Raw genomic sequence first — 21409 nt, 5'->3', positions numbered from 1 at the left:
AGATAAGAATTATATTGTTAGATTATAGGAGTAACTCTGGTAGGCCTAAATCATTCTTCCTCACCTCAAGTTCAAATGTCGGAGTCGGTTGGAGTGCCAGTGCGCATTGCCTTCATATCACAGACCTGCAGTATAATATGCTAATAGCCGCACACCACCAAACCTTCACAAAAGTTTCCAAACATTATCAGGGTAATAAGTAAGTCAAGCCATTGTTTATGGGGAAAATACGAGCAGGATATTACATCACGGCCAACACAACATTACAGTTGAAACTTCATTTGGACAAAGAAAATGGCTCAACAGAATGAAACTAAACACTTGCAAACTGGTTTAAACCCAATAAATGACAGCAATAGGTTAATGATATTTATTTGACTTATAACGTATATTAAACTAAATAAGGAGTACACCATTAGAAAGACATATAACTTAATTTAACCAACAAAAATGTCTAAACAGAATGAAACAAAACACATTTAGCATATTTAAAGAACTGGTTTAGATGATCAAATAAGCCTACAATAATAACAGTGATATAAAATAATGATAATGGTATAAACAAATGATTATAAATACAACATTTTTATAAAGTTCCAAAATTGCATCCTACCTGAAAAGTGAGTTGCACAGTAGCCTGCATTTGGGCATTTGTGTGGCATTAACAAATCTTCTGCTTATGTCTTCTATCATGTAAATGACTTAGAATAGCATGAAATGCATTTATAAAAGGCCCCAAAAAATGTCAGTCCCTGCAACAACAAAAAAATCCCCATGTGTGGAAATTCTAAACATTTGTCTGCTCAACTGTATGCCACTACGCACATTGATTCAACCAGTTGTTGCACAGTTAGGGTGCTAGCTAGAGGATACGGTATTTGAGGCATAAAACAACAATCATTATTGTTCAATAGCTCAGTATTTGAAACATGATGACTTAATGATTGTGTAATATAGGATTTAACTTCAAAAGTAATGTCTTTCACCATTTCTGGAATTTTTCTCTCCTTACAACATTTCTCCCATTTCTACTCTTTATAATCAACAGGTTGTTGTTGGAGGGTGGACTATACACAGGCATTGGTCGCCCTCTAGTGTTTATTTATGGTCAGTACAGCTCTATATGCCATGCACTGTATGGGCCATAACATTCATGGCATTTTAGCCATTGGTGGAAAAAGTACCCAATTGTCATACTTCAGTACAAGTAAAGATACCTTAATAGAAAATGACTCAAGTAAAAGTAAAAGTCACCCAGGGAAATGCTACTTGAGTAAAAGTATTTGGTTTTAAATATACTAAAATATCAAAAGTAAATGTAATTGCAAAAATGAACTTAAGCATCAAAAGTAAAAGCAATAGTATACATCTTTTCAAATTCCTTATATGAAGCAAACCAGGTGGTACCATTTTAAATATTTGTTGTATTTACGGACAGCCAGCGGCATGCTCCAAGCAAAGCATGTGTTTGGTGAGTCAGCCAGATCAGAGGCAGTACAGTAGGGATGACCAGCAATGTTCTCTTGATAAGTGTGTGAATTAGACAATTTTCCTTTCCTGCTAAACATTCAAAATGTAACAAGTACTTTTTGGGGGTCAGGGAAAATGTCAAATGTACATTATTTTCAATAGGAATGTAGTGAAGTAAAAGTAAAAGTAGTCCAACATTATAAATAGTAAAGTACAGATAATCCCAGTATATTTTCTTAAGTACTTTACACCACTGATTTTAGCACATACAGTATTGAAAAACATTGACATCTATTGCAAGTGGAACTTTATACATTATCTTTGGCATAACGGTCACTGAATGGATTTTTAGGTTATGCTGAAAGATCTACAAATGTACCTGATAAGATCCACACAAAACCCCACAAACAGCAGGTCTATATGTGAGGGAAAACCCCACAAACAGTAGGTCTATGTGAGGTAAAACCCCACAAACAGTAGGTCTATGTGAGGTAAAACCCCACAAACAGTAGGTCTATGTGAGGTAAAACCCCACAAACAGTAGGTCTATGTGAGGTAAAACCCCACAAACAGTAGGTCTATGTGAGGTAAAACCCCACAAACAGTAGGTCTATGTGAGGGAAAACCCCACAAACAGTAGGTCTATGTGAGGTAAAACCCCACAAACAGTAGGTCTATGTGAGGTAAAACCCCACAAACAGTAGGTCTATGTGAGGTAAAACCCCACAAACAGTAGGTCTATGTGAGGTAAAACCCCACAAACAGTAGGTCTATGTGAGGTAAAACCCCACAAACAGTAGGTCTATGTGAGGTAAAACCCCACAAACAGTAGGTCTATGTGAGGGAAAACCTCACAAACAGTAGGTCTATGTGAGGGAAAACCCCACAAACAGTAAGTCTATGTGAGGGAAAATCCCACAAACAGTAGGTCTATGTGAGGGAAAACCCCACAAACAGTAGGTCTATGTGAGGGAAAACCCCACAAACAGTAGGTCTATGTGAGGGAAGGGGAACTAAACAATCAGATTCAACAGGAATATAGGAATATACCATTCTAATTATGCATAGCTGACATTTCCCCAGTAGCAGTAGGCTGGGGTGCTGGGGATGACTAAGACAGACAGTGACGACAGCAGCTGTAGCGTTGGCGTACTGTACGGACCTCTGTGCTGAAGAGAGTCACACTAACAATGAGTCAGAAGTACAGTAGTAAATAGGGAATAGTTTGGGACGCATTTTCTCTGTATTGGGGCAGCAGGTAGCAGTTAAGAATGTTGGGCCAGTAACCGAAAGTTTGCTGGTTCAAATCCCTGAGCCGACGAGGTGAAAAGTCCGTCGATGTGCCCTTGAGCAAGGAACATAAACCTAAGTGCTCCTGTCAGTGGCTCTGGATAAGTCTGCTAAAATGACAAAAAACACCTCAGCAAACAAGCTGTCATTCCACAGAGACTGGAGACCAGAGGAAATTTAGAGAAAGACACACAGCAATTACTAAATTAATATCTGTTGTTAACAGTCAATGGCACCATGTCTTTATACATACAAACACTGTCTTCATACATACAGAGCTGTGTTATCTGAACATACAGTTGAAGTCGGAAGTTTACATACACCTTAGCCAAATACATTTAAACTCAATTTCACACAATTCCTGACATTTAATCCTAGTAACAATTCCCTGTCTTAGGTCAGTTAGGATCACCACTTTATTTTAAGAATGTGAAATGTCAGAATAATAGTAGAGATAATGATTAATTTCAGCTTGTATTTCTTTCATAACATTCCCAGTGGGTCAGAAGTTTAGATACACTCAATTAGTATTTGGTAGCATTGCCTTTAAATTGTTTCATTTGGGTCAAACGTTTCGGGTAGCCTTCCACAAGCTTCCCACAATAAGCTGGGTGAATTTTGGCCCATGCCTCCTGACAGAGCTGGTGTAACTGAGTCAGGTTTGTAGGTCTCAATGCTTGCAACCGCTTTTTCAGTTCTGCCCACACATTTTCTATAGGATTGAGGTCAGGGCTTCGTGATGGCAACTCCAATACCTTGACTTTGTTGTCCTTAAGCCATTTTGCCACACCTTTGGAAGTATGCTTGTTGATATGTTCATATGGAAGACCCATTTGCGACCAAGTTTTAACTTCCTGACTGATGTCTTGAGATGTTGCTTCAATATATCCACATACTTTTCCTACCCCATGATGCCATCTATTTTGTGTAGTGCACCAGTCCCTCCTGCAGCAAAGCACCCACACAACATGATGCTGCCACCCTGTGCTTCACGGTTGGGATGGTGTTCTTTGGCTTGCAAGCATCCCCCTTTTTCCTCCAAACATAATGATGGTCATTATGGCCAAACAGTTCTATTTTTGTTTCATCAGACCAGAGGACATTTCTCCAAAAAGTACCATCTTTGTCCCCATGTTCAGTTACAAACCGTAGTCTGGCTTTTTTTATGGAGGTTTTGGAGCAGTGGCTTCTTACTTGCGGAGCGGCCTTTCAGGTTATGTCGATACAGGACTCGTTTTACTGTGGATATACTGTGGATATAGATACTTTTTTACCTGTTTCCTCCAGCATCTTCACAAGGTCCTTTGTTCTGGGATTGATTTGCACATTTAGCACCAAAGTACGTTAATCTCTAGGAGACAGAACGCGTCTCCTTTCTGAGCGGTATGACGACTGTGTGGTCCCATGGTGTTTATTCTATTGTTATACTATTGTTTTAACAGATGAACGTGGTACCTTCAGGTGTTTGGAAATTGCTTCCAAGGATGAACCAGACTTGGAGGTCTACAATTTTTTTTCTGAGGTCTTGGCTAATTTCTTTTGATTTTCCCATGATGACAAGCAAAGAGGCACTGAGTTTGAAGGTAGGCCTTGAAATACATCCACAGGTACACCTCCAATTGACTCAAATGATGTCAATTAGCCTATCAGAAGCTTCTAAAGCCAAGACATCATTTTCTGGAATTTTCCAAGCTGTTTAAAGGCACAGTCAACTTAGTGTATGTAAACATCTGACCCACTGGAATTGTGATACAGTGAATTATAAATTAAATAATATGTCTGTAAACAATTCTGGAAAAACTACTTGTGTCATGCACAAAGTAGATGTCCTAACCGACTTGCCAAAACTATAGTTTGTTAACAAGAAATGTGTGGAGTGGTTGAAAAACGAGTTTTAATGACTCCAACCTAAGTGTATGTAAACTTCTGACTTCAACTGTATGTGGAATAGTTCAAGTGTTCTTGTCGTAGCATTTGAAAATGTATGTATTTGTTCATCGATCTTAAAAATATTTTTTATGGTAGTGAAAGAAGTTTAGAAGTGAAAATTGTTATTGTTGAACAAATGTAAGCCTAGTGTAGTATTAGAAGTGACTGAAGCAAGCATATTAATTATGCGTTGCTGACATTTCCACACCAGTCGGGTGGCTGGGTCTCTGAGGATGACTCAGGGGGGCTGTGGCAGACCGTGATGGCAGCAGTAGTAAGTGGTATCGCAGGTGTAAAAGTGGAAATTGGAGTTGATGATCCTTGATCAGTATGCCTGACAACAAGTGTCAAAAAATTCCTACAAATGTGTTGCTTTTTGGAATTAAGTTGTGTTTTATGAGCTCTGTCTAGACTTGTTCCACTCTTTGAACCGTCCAAACGGTGCGTCACCTTGGCGTACCCCGCGGCAGAGGCAGTAGTGGTAGCGTTGGTGTACACTATGTTACGTACCTCTGTGGGAGAGTTTCTGCAGCAGTGTCCTGAAGTGCTGAACCACAGACAGAGATACATCATAGGTGTACGCCTCTGTCCCCGGAACTGGTTTGGAGTGACAGCTCCCGAACATTCCATCTGGGGACAGGAGGACACAGAGAGTCAGGAACATACTGTATGGTACTAAACTCTGCCATACAGATTCCCCATTCCAGGGACTTTAAACATTAATAACAGAGACCAACAGAAGGACTTTGATACAATTATTATTATGAGTTTTAAAAAAACGGCTATTTTTATGACTCACCAAGAAGCACAACACTCTCCCTTCAGTACCAACCCAGTGAGCACAGATTTTTTCATCTTCAATGGGAGCTAATGCTTCTCACTAGACATGATGCTATCAGCATGGTGAAAAGCACTGGCTCATCAATAGAGAGACGTTATCAATGAAGGCTCATCTTATCTACATATCAGCGGCCCTGAGCTCTACGCTGTGTCCAATGGGCTCTGGGGTGACGCACTCGGAGGTGCACATACAGCAGGATTCATATTTAATCTACCCACTATCTAAACAAGAATAGAAAGCCAGCACTTATAAAAGTGTAGATACGTCCCAAATGGCACCCTATTCCCTTGTGCACTACTTTTGACACAAGCCCTATGGCTGCCAATTTGGGAAGCAACCTTTGCCAATTACTGCACAACAGCATAATGTGAAAGACAGTAGAGTAACATTGCATTGCAAAATGTATGAATTCATCATGCTCATTTGTTTTGGTTCACAAATCACTCATTCAAATGGTGCCGTGCAAACATGTTGGCAATGGTCCATGTTGGGCTATGGAAACAGCCCAGCCTTTTTGTTTTAGAAGACCCCCATTGTAACATTTATGAGGAGACTGAGAGTGGCCTGGCACCGAGCTGTATGGTGTCCAGTCGGTCTCTCTACTGCCTGTAACAACCATTCACTCTCTGTCACCATCTCTGTTTCTATAATGGGAAACATGAGCGATAAGAGACAGTAACCTATGCATTTACCACTTTTACTTTTGCAATGACACATGTTTTTGTATTGTACCTATTGCCAATATTGTGTAATGTATGTTTTTGCTTATGTATGACCAGGAAGATGATTGTTATGTTGATAACCATAAATCAATCTAATCCAATGTATATTCACACAACATGGAGGTATAGTATAATATACCATATCCTATCAAATGTTATTCCGTAAAGCATCAGTTGTATCAGGCTTGTGTCTTTGGATTCTTTCTTTTCATATTGTCCTCTTGCTGTACTGTGGTGAAGTTCAAGGCAACATTTGAATTATTACTCGTAATTATAGCAATGCAGATTTAAGTCCGAAACAGCTTCTTTCTCATCTATCTTGGCCCCTGTACATGGGGGTGTTCATCAAAGCCAGAGCCCCCTTCCTTCAACTTGATTTACGGCGGGGATTACAGCAAAGGAGAATTTAAAGGCCATTTCCATGGGAGTGGTTTGCCTTATGATTGAGGAGATGCTCGCTGGAGTTTAGAAATGCCTTGTTGGATTCTGACTGATGTATTATCCCTGCTTGGAAGTGACCCGGTGGTCATGTTCTGCTGTGCTACACTGGTCTGTACAGCTGGAGTAACTCTAAACAACTCCCATATTCAATCAAAACAACCGGAAGCAACTTCCACAATCCATCTTTATACGATATCACCAAAATGATGACTAAGGGGAAACCTATAAATGGATAGGATAAGTGCATAGATTTCTGAATTCTGATTGTCTCATACCAAAAACAAGAAGATACTTCAAGCCTAAATATAACATTTATCCTGTAAAAGATCTCCTCCGCATTGCACTACACCTCAGCTCTTTCTCCAGTGTGTGACAGTCAGATCACAGCCAATGCACAGCATCAGTGGATGCAGCTAATCAGCTGTGAGTGATGCTAAAGCTAATAAAAGGTTCTCTGAGTGGGAGGCTATGAGTCACTGGGCCATGCTGCTGCTAGCTGCCAGAGCAGGATGATGTGTATTGCCTATCCAGCTTGTAACCCAAATGGCAATCTATTCCCTATAAGCGAACAGGCTCTGGACAAACGAGGTGCACTATATAGGGGATAGGGTGTCATTTGGGATGCCGCAAGTGTCCGATTGTGCCGTGGGATGCCAGAGTAATTGATCTTGGTGTCTGTGGGGTTCTGGCCAAGCTCTGTATGGCCCCCAGGAGGGGCCCAGTCCATTAGGCTGAATGGTATTTATATGGGAGAGATATGGTAGTTAAAGTGTAGAGATATGGTAGATATAGTATAGAGATATGGTAGATATAGTATAGAGATATGGTAGTTAAAGTGTAGAGATATGGTAGATATAGTATAGAGATATGGTAGATATAGTATAGAGATATGGTAGATATAGTATAGAGATATGGTAGGTATAGAATAGAGATACGGTAGATATAGAATAGAGATACGGTAGATATAGTATAGAGATACGGTAGATATAGTACAGAGATACGGTAGATATAGTATAGAGATACGGTAGATATAGTATAGAGATACGGTAGATATAGTATAGAGATATGGTAGATATAGTATAGAGATATGGTAGATATAGTATAGAGATATGGTAGATATAGTATAGAGATATGGTAGTTATATTTCTTTATTTCACCTTGGCCAGGAAGGCTATTTGAGACCAAGTTCTCATTTACAACTGCGACCTGGCCAAGATAAAGCAAAGCAGTTCGACACATACAACAACAGAGTTACACATGGAGTAAAACAAACATACAGTCAATAATACAATAGAAAAATAAGTCTATATAGGATGTGAGCAAATGAGGTGAGATAAGGGAGGTAAAGGCAAAAAAAAGGCCATGGTGGCAAAGTAAATACAATATAGAAAGTAAAACACTGGAATGGTAGATTTGCAGTGGAAGAATGCGCAAAAGGAGCAAAATAAATAAATACAGTAGGGGAAGAGGTAGTTGTTTAGGCTAAATTATAGATGGGCTATGTACAGGTGCAGTAATCTGAAAATCAAATCAAGAGTCGGCTTTCTATTCCGCAACAAAGCCTCCTTCACCCACGCCGCCAAGCTTACCCTAGTAAAACTGACTATCCTACCGATCCTCGACTTCGGCGATGTCATCTACAAAATGGCTTCCAACACTCTACTCAGCAAACTGGATGCAGTCTATCACAGTGCCATCCGTTTTGTCACCAAAGCACCTTATACCACCCACCACTGCGACTTGTATGCTCTAGTCGGCTGGCCCTCGCTACATATTCGTCGCCAGACCCACTGGCTCCAGGTCATCTACAAGTCCATGCTAGGTAAAGCTCCGCCTTATCTCAGTTCACTGGTCACGATGGCAACACCCATCCGTAGCACGCGCTCCAGCAGGTGTATCTCACTGATCATCCCTAAAGCCAACACCTCATTTGGCCGCCTTTCGTTCCAGTACTCTGCTGCCTGTGACTGGAACGAACTGCAAAAATCGCTGAAGTTGGAGACTTTTATCTCCCTCACCAACTTCAAACATCAGCTATCCGAGCAGCTAACCGATCGCTGCAGCTGTACATAGTCTATTGGTAAATAGCCCACCCATTTTCACCTACCTCATTCCCATACTGTTTTTATACTGTTTTTTTTATTTTTTTATTTATTTACTTTTCTGCTCTTTTGCACACCAATATCTCTACCTGTACATGACCATCTGATCAGTTATCACTCCAGTGTTAATCTGCAAAATTGTATTATTCGCCTACCTCCTCATGCCTTTTGCACACATTGTATATAGACTGCCCATTTTTTTTCTACTGTGTTATTGACTTGTTAATTGTTTACTCCATGTGTAACTCTGTGTTGTCTGTTCACACTGCTATGCTTTATCTTGGCCAGGTCGCAGTTGCAAATGAGAACTTGTTCTCAACTAGCCTACCTGGTTAAATAAAGGTGAAATAAAAAAATAAAATAAAAAAAAGCTGAAATAAAAATAATGGCGTGCAAAGGAGCAAAATAAATAAATACAGTAGGGGAAGAGTTAGTTGTTTAGGCTAAATTATAGATGGGCTATGTACAGGTGCAGTAATCTGTGAGCTGCTCTGACAGCTGGTGCTTAAAGCTAGTGAGGGAGATAAGTGTTTCCAGTCTCAGAGATTTTTGTAGTTCGTTCCAGTCATTGGCAGCAGGGAACTGGAAGGAGAGGCGGCCAATGGAATAATTGGTTTTGGGGGTGACCAGAGAGATATACCTGCTGGAGCGCGTGCTACAGGTGGGTGCTGCTATGGTGACCAGCAAGCTGAGATAAGTGGGGACTTTACCTAGCAGGGTCTTGTAGATGACCTGGAGCCAGTGGGTTTGGCGACGAGTATGAAGCGAGGGCCAACCAATGAGAGCGTACAGGTCGCAGTGGTGGGTAGTATATGGGGCTTTGGTGACAAAACGGATGGCACTGTGATAGACTGCATCCAATTGGTTGAGTATGGTATTGGAGGCTATTTTGTAAATGACATCGCCGAAGTCGAGGATCGGTAGGATGGTCAGTTTTACGAGGGTATGTTTGGCAGCATGAGTGAAGGATGCTTTGTTGCAAAATAGGAAGCCAATTGTAGATTTAACTTTGGATTGGAGATGTTTGATGTGAGTCTGGAAGGAGAGTTTACAGTCTAACCAGAGACCTAGGTATTTGTAGTTGTCCACATATTCTAAGTCAGAGCCGTCCAGAGTAGTGATGTTGGACAGGCGGGCAGGTGCAGGCAGCGATCGGTTGAAGAGCGTGCATTTAGTTTCACTTGTATTTAACAGCAATTGGAGGCCACGGAGGAGAGTTGTATGGCATTGACGCTCACCTGGAGGGTTGTTAACACAGTGTCCAAAGAAGGGCCAGAAGTATACAGAATGGTGTCGTCTGCATAGACGTGGATCAGAGACTCACATGCAGCAAGAGCGACATCATTGATGTATACAGAGAAGAGAGAAGAGAGTCGGCCCAAGAATTGAACCCTGTGGCACCCCCATAGAGACTGCCAGAGGCCCGGACAACAGACCCTCCGATTCGACACACTGAACTCTATCAGAGAAGTAGTTGGTGAACCAGGCGAGGCAATCATTTGAGAAACCAAGGCTGTCGAGTCTGACGATGAGGATGTGGTGATTGACAGAGTCGAAAGCCTTGGCCAGGTCAATGAATACATGGGCTTTACAGTGTCCCAGAATTTTTTTGAGTTTGTGTTGCAGGAAGCAAATTTCTACTTGAAAAAGCTAGCCTTAGCTTTTCTAACTACATTTACATTTTACATTTAAGTCATTTAGCAGACGCTCTTATCCAGAGCGACTTACAAATTGGTGCATTCACCTTATGACCTCCAGTGGAACAGTAGTGCATCTAAATCTTTTCAGGGGGAGGGGGGGTGAGAGGGATTACTTTATCCTATCCTAGGTATTCCTTAAAGAGGTGGGGTTTCAGGTGTCTCCGGAAGGTGGTGATTGACTCCGCTGTCCTGGCGTCGTGAGGGAGTTTGTTCCACCATTGGGGGGCCAGAGCAGCGAACAGTTTTGACTGGGCTGAGCGGGAACTGTACTTCCTCAGTGGTAGGGAGGCGAGCAGGCCAGAGGTGGATGAACGCAGTGCCCTTGTTTGGGTGTAGGGCCTGATCAGAGCCTGGAGGTACTGAGGTGCCGTTCCCCTCACAGCTCCGTAGGCAAGCACCATGGTCTTGTAGCGGATGCGAGCTTCAACTGGAAGCCAGTGGAGGGAGCGGAGGAGCGGGGTGACGTGAGAGAACTTGGGAGGGTTGAACACCAGACGGGCTGCGGCGTTCTGGATGAGTTGTAGGGGTTTAATGGCACAGGCAGGGAGCCCAGCCAACAGCGAGTTGCAGTAATCCAGACGGGAGATGACAAGTGCCTGGATTAGGACCTGCGCCGCTTCCTGTGTGAGGCAGGGTCGTACTCTGCGGATGTTGTAGAGCATGAACCTACAGGAACGGGCCACCGCCTTGATGTTAGTTGAGAACGACAGGGTGTTGTCCAGGATCACGCCAAGGTTCTTAGCGCTCTGGGAGGAGGACACAATGGAGTTGTCAACCGTGATGGCGAGATCATGGAACGGGCAGTCCTTCCCCGGGAGGAAGAGCAGCTCCGTCTTGCCGAGGTTCAGCTTGAGGTGGTGATCCGTCATCCACACGGATATGTCTGCCAGACATGCAGAGATGCGATTCGCCACCTGGTCATCAGAAGGGGGAAAGGAGAAGATTAATTGTGTGTCGTCTGCATAGCAATGATAGGAGAGACCATGTGAGGTTATGACAGAGCCAAGTGACTTGGTGTATAGCGAGAATAGGAGAGGGCCTAGAACAGAGCCCTGGGGACACCAGTGGTGAGAGCACGTGGTGTGGAGACGGATTCTCGCCACGCCACCTGGTAGGAGCGACCTGTCAGGTAGGACGCAATCCAAGCGTGGGCCGCGCCGGAGATGCCCAACTCGGAGAGGGTGGAGAGGAGGATCTGATGGTTCACAGTATCGAAGGCAGCCGATAGGTCTAGAAGGATGAGAGCAGAGGAGAGAGAGTTAGCTTTAGCAGTGCGGAGGGCCTCCGTGATACAGAGAAGAGCAGTCTCAGTTGAATGACTAGTCTTGAAACCTGACTGATTTGGATCAAGAAGGTCATTCTGAGAGAGATAGCGGGAGAGCTGGCCAAGGACGGCACGTTCAAGAGTTTTGGAGAGAAAAGAAAGAAGGGATACTGGTCTGTAGTTGTTGACATCGGAGGGATCGAGTGTAGGTTTTTTCAGAAGGGGTGCAACTCTCGCTCTCTTGAAGACGGAAGGGACGTAGCCAGCGGTCAGGGATGAGTTGATGAGCGAGGTGAGGTAAGGGAGGAGGTCTCCGGAAATGGTCTGGAGAAGAGAGGAGGGGATAGGGTCAAGCGGGCAGGTTGTAGGGCGGCCGGCCGTCACAAGACGCGAGATTTCATCTGGAGAGAGAGGGGAGAAAGAGGTCAGAGCACAGGGTAGGGCAGTGTGAGCAGAACCAGCGGTGTCGTTTGACTTAGCAAACGAGGATCGGATGTCGTCGACCTTCTTTTCAAAATGGTTGACGAAGTCATCTGCAGAGAGGGAGGAGGGGGGGGGAGGGGGAGGAGGATTCAGGAGGGAGGAGAAGGTTGCAAAGAGCTTCCTAGGGTTAGAGGCAGATGCTTGGAATTTAGAGTGGTAGAAAGTGGCTTTAGCAGCAGAGAGAGAAGAGGAAAATGTAGAGAGGAGGGAGTGAAAGGATGTCAGGTCCGCAGGGAGGCGAGTTTTCCTCCATTTCCGCTCGGCTGCCCGGAGCCCTGTTCTGTGAGCTCGCAATGAGTCGTCGAGCCACGGAGCGGGAGGGGAGGACCGAGCCGGCCTGGAGGATAGGGGACATAGAGAGTCAAAGGATGCAGAAAGGGAGGAGAGGAGGGTTGAGGAGGCAGAACTGCCTCCTCAACTAACTGCCTGTGTATATTGGTTTCTAACTTCCCTGAAAAGTTGCATATCACGGGGGCTGTTCGATGCTAATGCAGAACGCCATAGGATGTTTTTGTGTTGGTTAAGGGCAGTCAGGTCTGGAGAGAACCAAGGGCTATATCTGTTCCTGGTTCTACATTTCTTGAATTGGGGCATGCTTATTTAAGATGGTGAGGAAGGCATTTAAAATAAATAACCAGGCATCCTCTACTGACGGGATGAGGTCAATATCCTTCCAGGATACCCGGGCCAGGTCGATTAGAAAGTCTTGCTCGCTGAAGTGTTTCAGGGAGCGTTTGACAGTGATGAGTGGAGGTCGCTTGACCGCTGACCCATTACGGATGCAGGCAATGAGGCAGTGATCGCTGAGATCTTGGTTGAAAACAGCAGAGGTGTATTTAGAGGGCAAGTTGGTTAGGATGATATCTATGAGGGTGCCCGTGTTTACGGCTTTGGGGTGGTACCTGGTAGGTTCATTGATAATTTGTGTGAGATTGAGGGCATCAAGCTTAGATTGTAGGATGGCTGGGGTGTTAGATAGATGGGGGGCAATCAGTTCACATATAGTGTCCAGAGCACAGCTGGGGGCAGAGGGTGGTCTATAGCAGGCGGCAACAGTGAGAGACTTGTTTTTAGAGAGTTGGATTTTTAAAAGTAGAAGTTCAAATTGTTTGGGTACAGACCTGGATAGTAGGACAGAACTCCACAGGCTATCTCTGCAGTAGATTGCAACACCGCCCCCATTGGCCGTTCGATCGAGTCTGAAAATGTTGTAGTTAGGGATGGAGATTTCAGAGTTTTTGGTGGTCTTCCTAAGCCAGGATTCAGACACGGCTAGACGAGATATGGTTGATATAGTGTATAGATATGGTAGGTATAGTGTACAGATATGGTAGATATAGTACTGAGATATGGTAGATATAGTATAGAAATATGGTAGATATAGTGTATAGATATGGTAGATATAGTATATTGATATGGTAGATATAGTATATTGATATGGTAGATATAGTGTACAGATATGGTAGACATAGTAGAGATATGGTAGACAGTGTAGAGATATGGTAGATATAGTGTAGAGATATGGTATATATAGTGTAGAGATATGGTAGATATAGTGTAGAGATATGGTATATATAGTGTAGAGATATGGTATATATAGTGTAGAGATATGGTATATATAGTGTAGAGATATGGTAGATATAGTGTAGAGATATACTAGATATAGTATAGAGATATACTAGATATAGTATAGAGATATACTAGATATAGTATAGAGATATACTAGATATAGTATAGAGATATACTAGATATAGTATAGAGATATACTAGATCTCATTAAACAAATGTTTTAGACTTAAGCTAAACAGATGATGATGATGATTTCAGTTGATGGAAAGCTTTCCGTGCCACATACAGTATAAAGCATCACATCTGTGGTCCATTACAATTTCCCCTTTAATAAGCAGAGCATCCGCAACCACAACCACGTTTACCACAGAGCTGGCCATGACACTTCACCATTTCAGGAAGCAGGAGGGCCAGAATCAAACATGATTGTTCTTTTCTCAATATAGTTTATGTACTGTATTTTTTTTTTAAACGGCTATTTATTTATTGAATCAGTAAGAGTTGCTACATTTTGAGTTGCTTGAGACAAACAAACAGGCTGTCTTGTTATCAGAGACCAAAACCTACTAGCTGGGAGGAGTCACACAGCAATCTGAATCTGTCCGTGACATGTTGGATGAAGACCTGTTAGGACACAGCTGGGTAATGGGCCAATTTATTTCCATTCCCCTGTTACCATGATGATGCCAGTTGAGTGTTTGTCCCCAACTCCCCTTTTGCTAATCAGAGTAGGAGCTGGAACAGATTAGAGCATCCTCTTTTGTTTGTGTGGTGCTCCAGCAAGTTTTCAACAGGCATCTGATGCCTCTCCGCCTGCTCGTCTCAAAAAGCACCTGGTGTCTGTTGTCTTAATGAGAAAGGGTTAGATTCAGCTAGCCAACATCAGGCACTTTGGAGGAAATCGCAGTATGTGCTTCTACTAGCAGAATCTTAATGGTTTTATATGGGAAATGATCATACATTGGTGCTAAATTGTGGAACATCTGTTCTCCACAGTTTTCTATTGGTAAGATAGAATACAGTGCGCGTGTGTGTGCGTGCGTGTGTACGTGCGTGTGTACGTGCGTGTGTACGTGCGACCCCACTTGATGTATTGAACATTTGATGTAAATGTACCCTTTGCTTCTAAAGTGAGCCAAGCATAAATAAATGTATAGGTCCAAATTAAATAACTACGGTGTGAATATACTGTATTATACCACACAAGACCTTAACTGTTGTTAATACTCAAATCAAACGTTGTCACGTGCCGAATACAACAAGTGTAGACCTTACCGTGAAATGCTTACTTACAGGCCCTTAACCAACAGTACAGTTCAAGAAGAGTTTTAGAAAATATTGACTAAATAAACTAAAGTAAAAGAAATGTAAAAGTAAAAAGTAACACAATAACATAACAATAAGGAGGCTGTATACAGGGGGTACCGAGTTAGTGTGTGGGGTTACAGGTTAGAGGTAATTTGTACATGTAGGTAGGGGTGAAGTGATTATGTATAGATAATAACCAGCGAGTAGCTGCAGTGTACAAAACAAGTGGGGGGGCATCAATGTAAATAGTCCAGTGGCCATTGATTAATTGTACAGCAGTCTAAAGGCTTGGGGGTAGAAGCTGTTAAGGAGCTTTTTGGTCCTAGACTTGGGGCTCCTGCACCGCTTGCCGTGCGGTAGTAGTCGATGACTTGGGTGACTGGAGTCTGACAATTTTATAGGCTTTCCTCTGACACGCTTATTATATAGGTCCACTAACCACTGTAGCGCCTTACGGTCAGATGCCGAGCAGTTGCCATACCAGGAGGTGATGCAACTGGTCAGGATGCTCTCTTTAAAAAATAAATCATAATTTAAAATTTTACCCCTTTTTTCTCCCCAATTTCGTGGTATCCAATTGTTAGTAGCTACTATCTTGTCTCATCGCTACAACTCCCGTATGGGCTCGGGAGAGACGAAGGTTGAAAGTCATGCGTCCTCCGATACACAACCCAACCAAGCCGCACTGCTTCTTAACACAGCGCACATCCAACCCGGAAGCCAGCCGCACCATTGTGTCGGAGGAAACACGCACTGCGCCCGGTCCGCCACAGGAGTCGCTGGTGCACGATGAGACAAGGATATCCCTACCGGCCAAACCCTCCCTAACCCGGACGACGTTAGGCCAATTGTGCGTCGCCCCACGGACCTCCCGGTCGCGACCGGTTACGACAGAGCCCAGAGTCTCTGGTGGCACAGCTGGCGCTGCAGTACAGTGCCCTTAACCACTGCGCCACCCGGGAGGCTGGTCAGGATGCTCTCGATGGTGCAGCTGTAGAACTTTTTGAGGATCTGGGGACCCATGCCAAATATTTTCAGTCTCCTGAGGGGGAAAAGGTTTTGTTGTGCCCTCTTCACGACTGTCTTGGTGTGTTTGGACCATGATAGTTCGTTGGTGATGTGGACACCAAGGAACTTAAAACTCTCCACCCGCTCCACTACAGTCCCGTCAATGTTAATGGGTGCATGTTCGGCCCGCCTTCTCCTGTAGTCCACGATCAGCTCCTTAATCTTACAGCATGAATTTACCAAGGCTTTCTCCGCCTTGTACAGAAAGTAAACCGTATTAATTACAGCAACATCTTAATTGATTTAATCAGAATCTATTCTGCACTGGAGTTTTACAAAATGACTCCATAAACAATGTAACAAAGCACTTCTGAAATGTCCAAAAGAAAAGTACAAGGAAGTGTATACTTATTGACTACAGGTGTTCCTGTATCAGGGAAGGAATGTTTCAATTTCACTGTTGAGCACACAGAGGGTGTTCCTTGTGGAACTAAGACAGGCTAAGGGAGCATTCTGTACTACCGCTATTTAATTATAAATCACACATCACACAATACAGACTAGGAAACTGATGAACATTTACTGGGAAATCAGAGGAGAATACTCTAGACATATCCGGCACATTTTCAATATCATTGTATACATGTATACATCAACTGTTCATGTAGCAATCATTCAGAATCAGTAAAGCATGTCTGTCATTCTTGACTTTTTTTGGCGGAAAATGTATGAAACAGTACTGTAATTGCACAACAAGGTGGCGACTGACTGACCATTCAAGGGCCTGCTGGAGGCGTTTGCTAACTTTTTAAAACTCAGGCCCCCCTTCCAGCATTGGGGGACATCCCGCACCCAGCTAAAACTATTTAGATGACAATGGCTAGTTGATCTGGACATTTCTGAAAAGTTACAAACAGCTCTCTAAGGTGATGACTGACATGACAAGAGCAAAACGCGCTACCCAATTTAGAAATTGCACCTTGTGCATTCTACTGTTACTACATTCAAGAGTAAATTGAAAGCTGGACTGAGATACCCCGCTCCCCTCCCTCCACAGTTTTGGAACCACTGGCATAGAGAGTACCCTGGATATTCCATTGCGGCAAATTACTTGTTTGACATGACTTGCTGATGAGTAGATTTCAGTCATTTTATAAATATTAATATCCATTTTCCATTCAAATAGCACAGATCACTGTATTCATATATTGTATCTTGTTTCACATATCCCTTTTCCAAGCAGCAATGAAATATCGCAAGTGAGACAAACATGAAATATAAACCATGATGAAATATAAACCACGAGTGTGTGTCAGTGTGCACGTTTCGGAGAATCCTAGTCAAGCAAAGAAATATTGAGCAAATAAAACAGCAGGACCCAGCGAGTCTTGCAAACAAACCAAAAGCTCAAAGCAAGATTAATTGGCTTCCACAAATTGCTAGTCTCCCTTCTGAAAGCATTAGAACAACCTTGGGTTTGCTCATGCACAACTCTTTAGCAAACTGGCAACACAAATACTATCCATCACCTCCATGGGTAATCACGCCACTGAGGACAGATGTGATTAATTTCAAGCCTCACAGATCAACAGAAAACATTCAGGAAGCTGTTAAACTTGCACTAGAAGAAATGGTTCTCTATAGGCTACAGTGTTTTTGACAACAGTCAAAGTTTAACAACACACCGAATTAACAAAAGAAGCATACCGTCCAAAAGAAGCCATGAAAAGTCTAAATAATGGTGGATTACATTAACACAATATCTAACTAAATATGTTGTCAAACTAGTCAAATACACTGTAATAGGAATACTCTGTCATAAATATACTTTTAAAGTTACATTCATTACAGACAGATTTCTATCATGTGACATCACTTGGATACACCCTCACTTAATTAATATACACTCCAGATATGTTATCTGATAGCAACATCACACCTACTGGATCAAAGTGAAACTGGGTTAAGCAAAAAGGCAGTGCATTGTGCACACTTTCCACTGCCTATGTTGATTTTCCACAACCTATTTTCCCCTGACCTGACCTGACCTCGCTCCAATACCCAGACCGACACTCTGCCATTCAGCTGTAGGGACAACATTGGTAATACAGTCTACTGAAAAGCTGCAGTACCCTCAGCTCTATCATCTTGGGTATGATGTGCAATACATGGGAGTGACCACAAGGGGACAGTATGTAGAACAATTGACTGCAGACCCTTCCCTACCATTCTATACATTCCAAATGGCACCCTATTCCATATATTGCACTATTGTACTAATTTTGACCAGGACCTATAGGGCTATTTGGGATTCAGACCCAATCTTTATGTGCAGGCTACTGGGCTCCGTGCTACTGACGCCAGGTCATTCAGAATCATGAGATGTGCCTATAATGTCACAGAGCACTTGGTCATCCTGGTCTAAATTCAGGACTGCTCATCCTCAGACAGATCAAACTGAGCCTCTCCACCACCGACGATCATTCAGACTGCCCTTTCCTTTGTGCTCCAGATCAGACCTGAGCCGTGTCCCAAATGGTACTCTATTCCATTTATAGTGCACTACTTTTGACCAGGGCCCTATAGGGCTGGGAATAGGGTGCCATTTGAGATGCATCCCTGCAGGGGGTGAGATGTGTCCTAGAATATTAAAAGCCAGGTACCCTCCTCCAGTGAACACGAATACGCATCTCTATCGCAGGATCCAGGAAGCTACATCAGAAGCTGATGTTCTGAGTAAAAAATGATTAATTTTGCACACAGAGAGAGAGAGAGAGAGAGAGAGAGAGAGAGAGAGAGAGAGAGAGAGAGAGAGCAGAAAGCATGGAGCTGTCTGTCTCTGATTAATGTGTCTTTGATCGATGAGATGCCTTGCGGCTACTTTAGTTCAGTACCAAACTACTTTGAATTAGAGTAGCTTGTTTCCCCTCACTATTGTTTCACATAATAACCAAATTAGGTGACATTTTACAGTAACACTTTCAACTGTCCCATCTTGCTTTTATACCTGTGTAGTAACCATGTTACTCTATCAACACAGTGTTCACATGTTAACAGTGGTTTTTGTATTTGGGCACAAACAGAGAGTTGTAGGCAGGCAAAGTAACAGTAAAAAACAGCAGGAGAGGGAGGGGCTGTTGATGCTGTTCCCCCATCACCTATTAGCCCCCTCATTGTGTCTCATTTTTCTACCTGGTAAGTGACAGTATAGCGTGGTAATTTGACAACACTGTCATTAACACTGCCTGGCACATCACAGAGAGAAAGTGGTGGTGCTCACTCACTGAATCTTTTACACAGCGTGGTCCAAGTGTCAGCCTGACCTCAGCTCAGCTGTCCCTTGTAGTAACAGTTTCAAACAGGTAGTCAAAGAGTCAGACTGAGTCAGCGTCAGACTGGCTGGCAAAGTAGAACTTTCAGTCTGTTGCTAGGCAGCACGTCAATCTACATTGATCGTTTTTTTGTCTGACGGATAACAGTATTTAGCCATTAGGAGTGCCGTAAAAAATACATACCATATCAGGCCTAATATATGCCATTTCTTTCATGTAAAATAAAGCTCAATTTATCTCACAACACCAATACATTATAGATTGGTTACTGGTGAAAAAAACACCTTAAATATGGACAATGTGTTTCTGTGGTGTGTAGAACCACTTGTGTGCTATTGGTCACTCATTGGTTGGTAAGTGTGACTGAGTGAGTTATGAGGGTTGTGAACAGCAACCCCTATAATACAACATACCTCTCTCATGTCCCTCGCATGCCTACTATGTCATCAGTTAGATCAAATGAATCAAATATCCATGAGGAAAAAACATGAACGGTTTATAATAATCCCTCAAAAACACGTGTAATCAGGTCAAAAGAGGTAGAACCATCAAATGATAGTCTGAGGGGCTATGTCCACTCTAGTGAATCTATTGGAAGAACAACATTCATGAAGGTGTGTTCACCTCAAGGTTGGGATGCTCCCATATGCTCTAGACTGGAGCAGCCGAACTGGACAGATGGAGCTCCTGGACATAATGTCTATCCATAAAGCCCATCATACAGTTTGCACTTGAATCCCTGTCTTAGGAGAGTGTTCCTACGACATATGGCCTGTTAAATCAGGCCATACTCAGGCGGCAACCAGCGCAGACAAAACACAGACTGAGAGCTTAGCTGAGCTGGGCCAAAAAATGGTTTATCTATGAATATGATTTCGCCCCATAGCACAAGGCATTATTATATTCCTATCAGAATGAGATTAGAGACGAGGCCACATTTCAAATGAGAAAAGGGCCACCACACAGACAGGAAATTAGAATGGCTGGGTGCCAAATGGCACCCTATTCCATATTTTGACCAGGGCTGAAAGGGCTCTGGTCAAAGGTTGTGCTTTATAATGGGAAGAAAGTGTAATTTGGGACGAAGCCTAAACAAATTCTTACTGAGGGAGTAGAGGCCCAAAGAGAGTACACAGGAAGAGAGGTGGACACCATCTCACAAGCTGTGTCTGGCTATATTGTTCTCTTAGCTATTATTTCCTGTGGCTGACCTGTGTATTCAGAACTGACCACCTGTGCATTCTATACCATAGAAATAGAATATATTTATAGCCTGTGTTCTGAACCAACCATTCATTAGGAGAAGTGAGGAGAAATTGATCATCAACACATTCTCTGATATTGTGCCATGAATGTCCAATTTCCTTTCAGATTAATTATATTTGAGCTTTGATTTGTGATCTCTATTTTAGAGTTGCATGGTTTCTTTCTGAAAGAAATTAAAATAGCTTACCGTTGACACAGATCTCGTACGGAGTGCACAACTCGTTCTCAAACAGACAACCTGTTGGAAAAGAGGAGAAAATAATATAAGAAGTACATTAAAAGCGCAATATGAAATCAAAATGAATTCAGCCATTAAGCCTGGAGCAAGACCTTCAAACAGGTCAACATTCACAAAGCCGCGGAGCCAGACGGATTACCAGGACGGGTACTCAAAGCATGCGTGGACCAACTGGCAAGTGTCTTCACTAACATTTTCAACCTCTCCTTGACCAAGTCTGTAACACCAACATGTTTCAGACAGACCACCATAGTCCTTGTGCCCAAGAAAGCGAAGGTAACCTGCTTAAATGACTACTGTCCCGTAGCACTCACGTCGGGAGCCATGAAGTGATTTGAAAGGCTGGTCATAGCTCACATCAACACCATCATGAAGGAAACCCAAGACCCACTCCAATTTGCATACCGCCCCAACAGATCCACAGATGACGCAATCTCAATCGCACT

General features: G+C 42.9%; 1 protein-coding gene across 1 annotated transcript in view; it reads right to left on the bottom strand.

The window, feature by feature from the left end:
• LOC115114364 (receptor-type tyrosine-protein phosphatase N2-like) overlaps positions 1-21409 on the bottom strand; it is a 212412-nt gene that overhangs the window by 171030 nt on the left and 19973 nt on the right. The window contains exons 2-3 of the mRNA XM_065013389.1: positions 20913-20963; positions 5200-5319 (exon numbers count right to left, since the gene is read on the bottom strand). Of these exons, the coding sequence (XP_064869461.1) occupies positions 5200-5319; positions 20913-20963 (171 nt within the window). The remainder of the gene's footprint in view (positions 1-5199; positions 5320-20912; positions 20964-21409) is intronic.

Source organism: Oncorhynchus nerka, linkage group LG9b (genome assembly GCF_034236695.1).
Source record: "Oncorhynchus nerka isolate Pitt River linkage group LG9b, Oner_Uvic_2.0, whole genome shotgun sequence".
Lineage (NCBI taxonomy): Eukaryota > Metazoa > Chordata > Actinopteri > Salmoniformes > Salmonidae > Oncorhynchus > Oncorhynchus nerka.
Note: the sequence above shows the minus strand (reverse complement) of the source record. Positions and strands in the feature narration are given on the sequence as shown.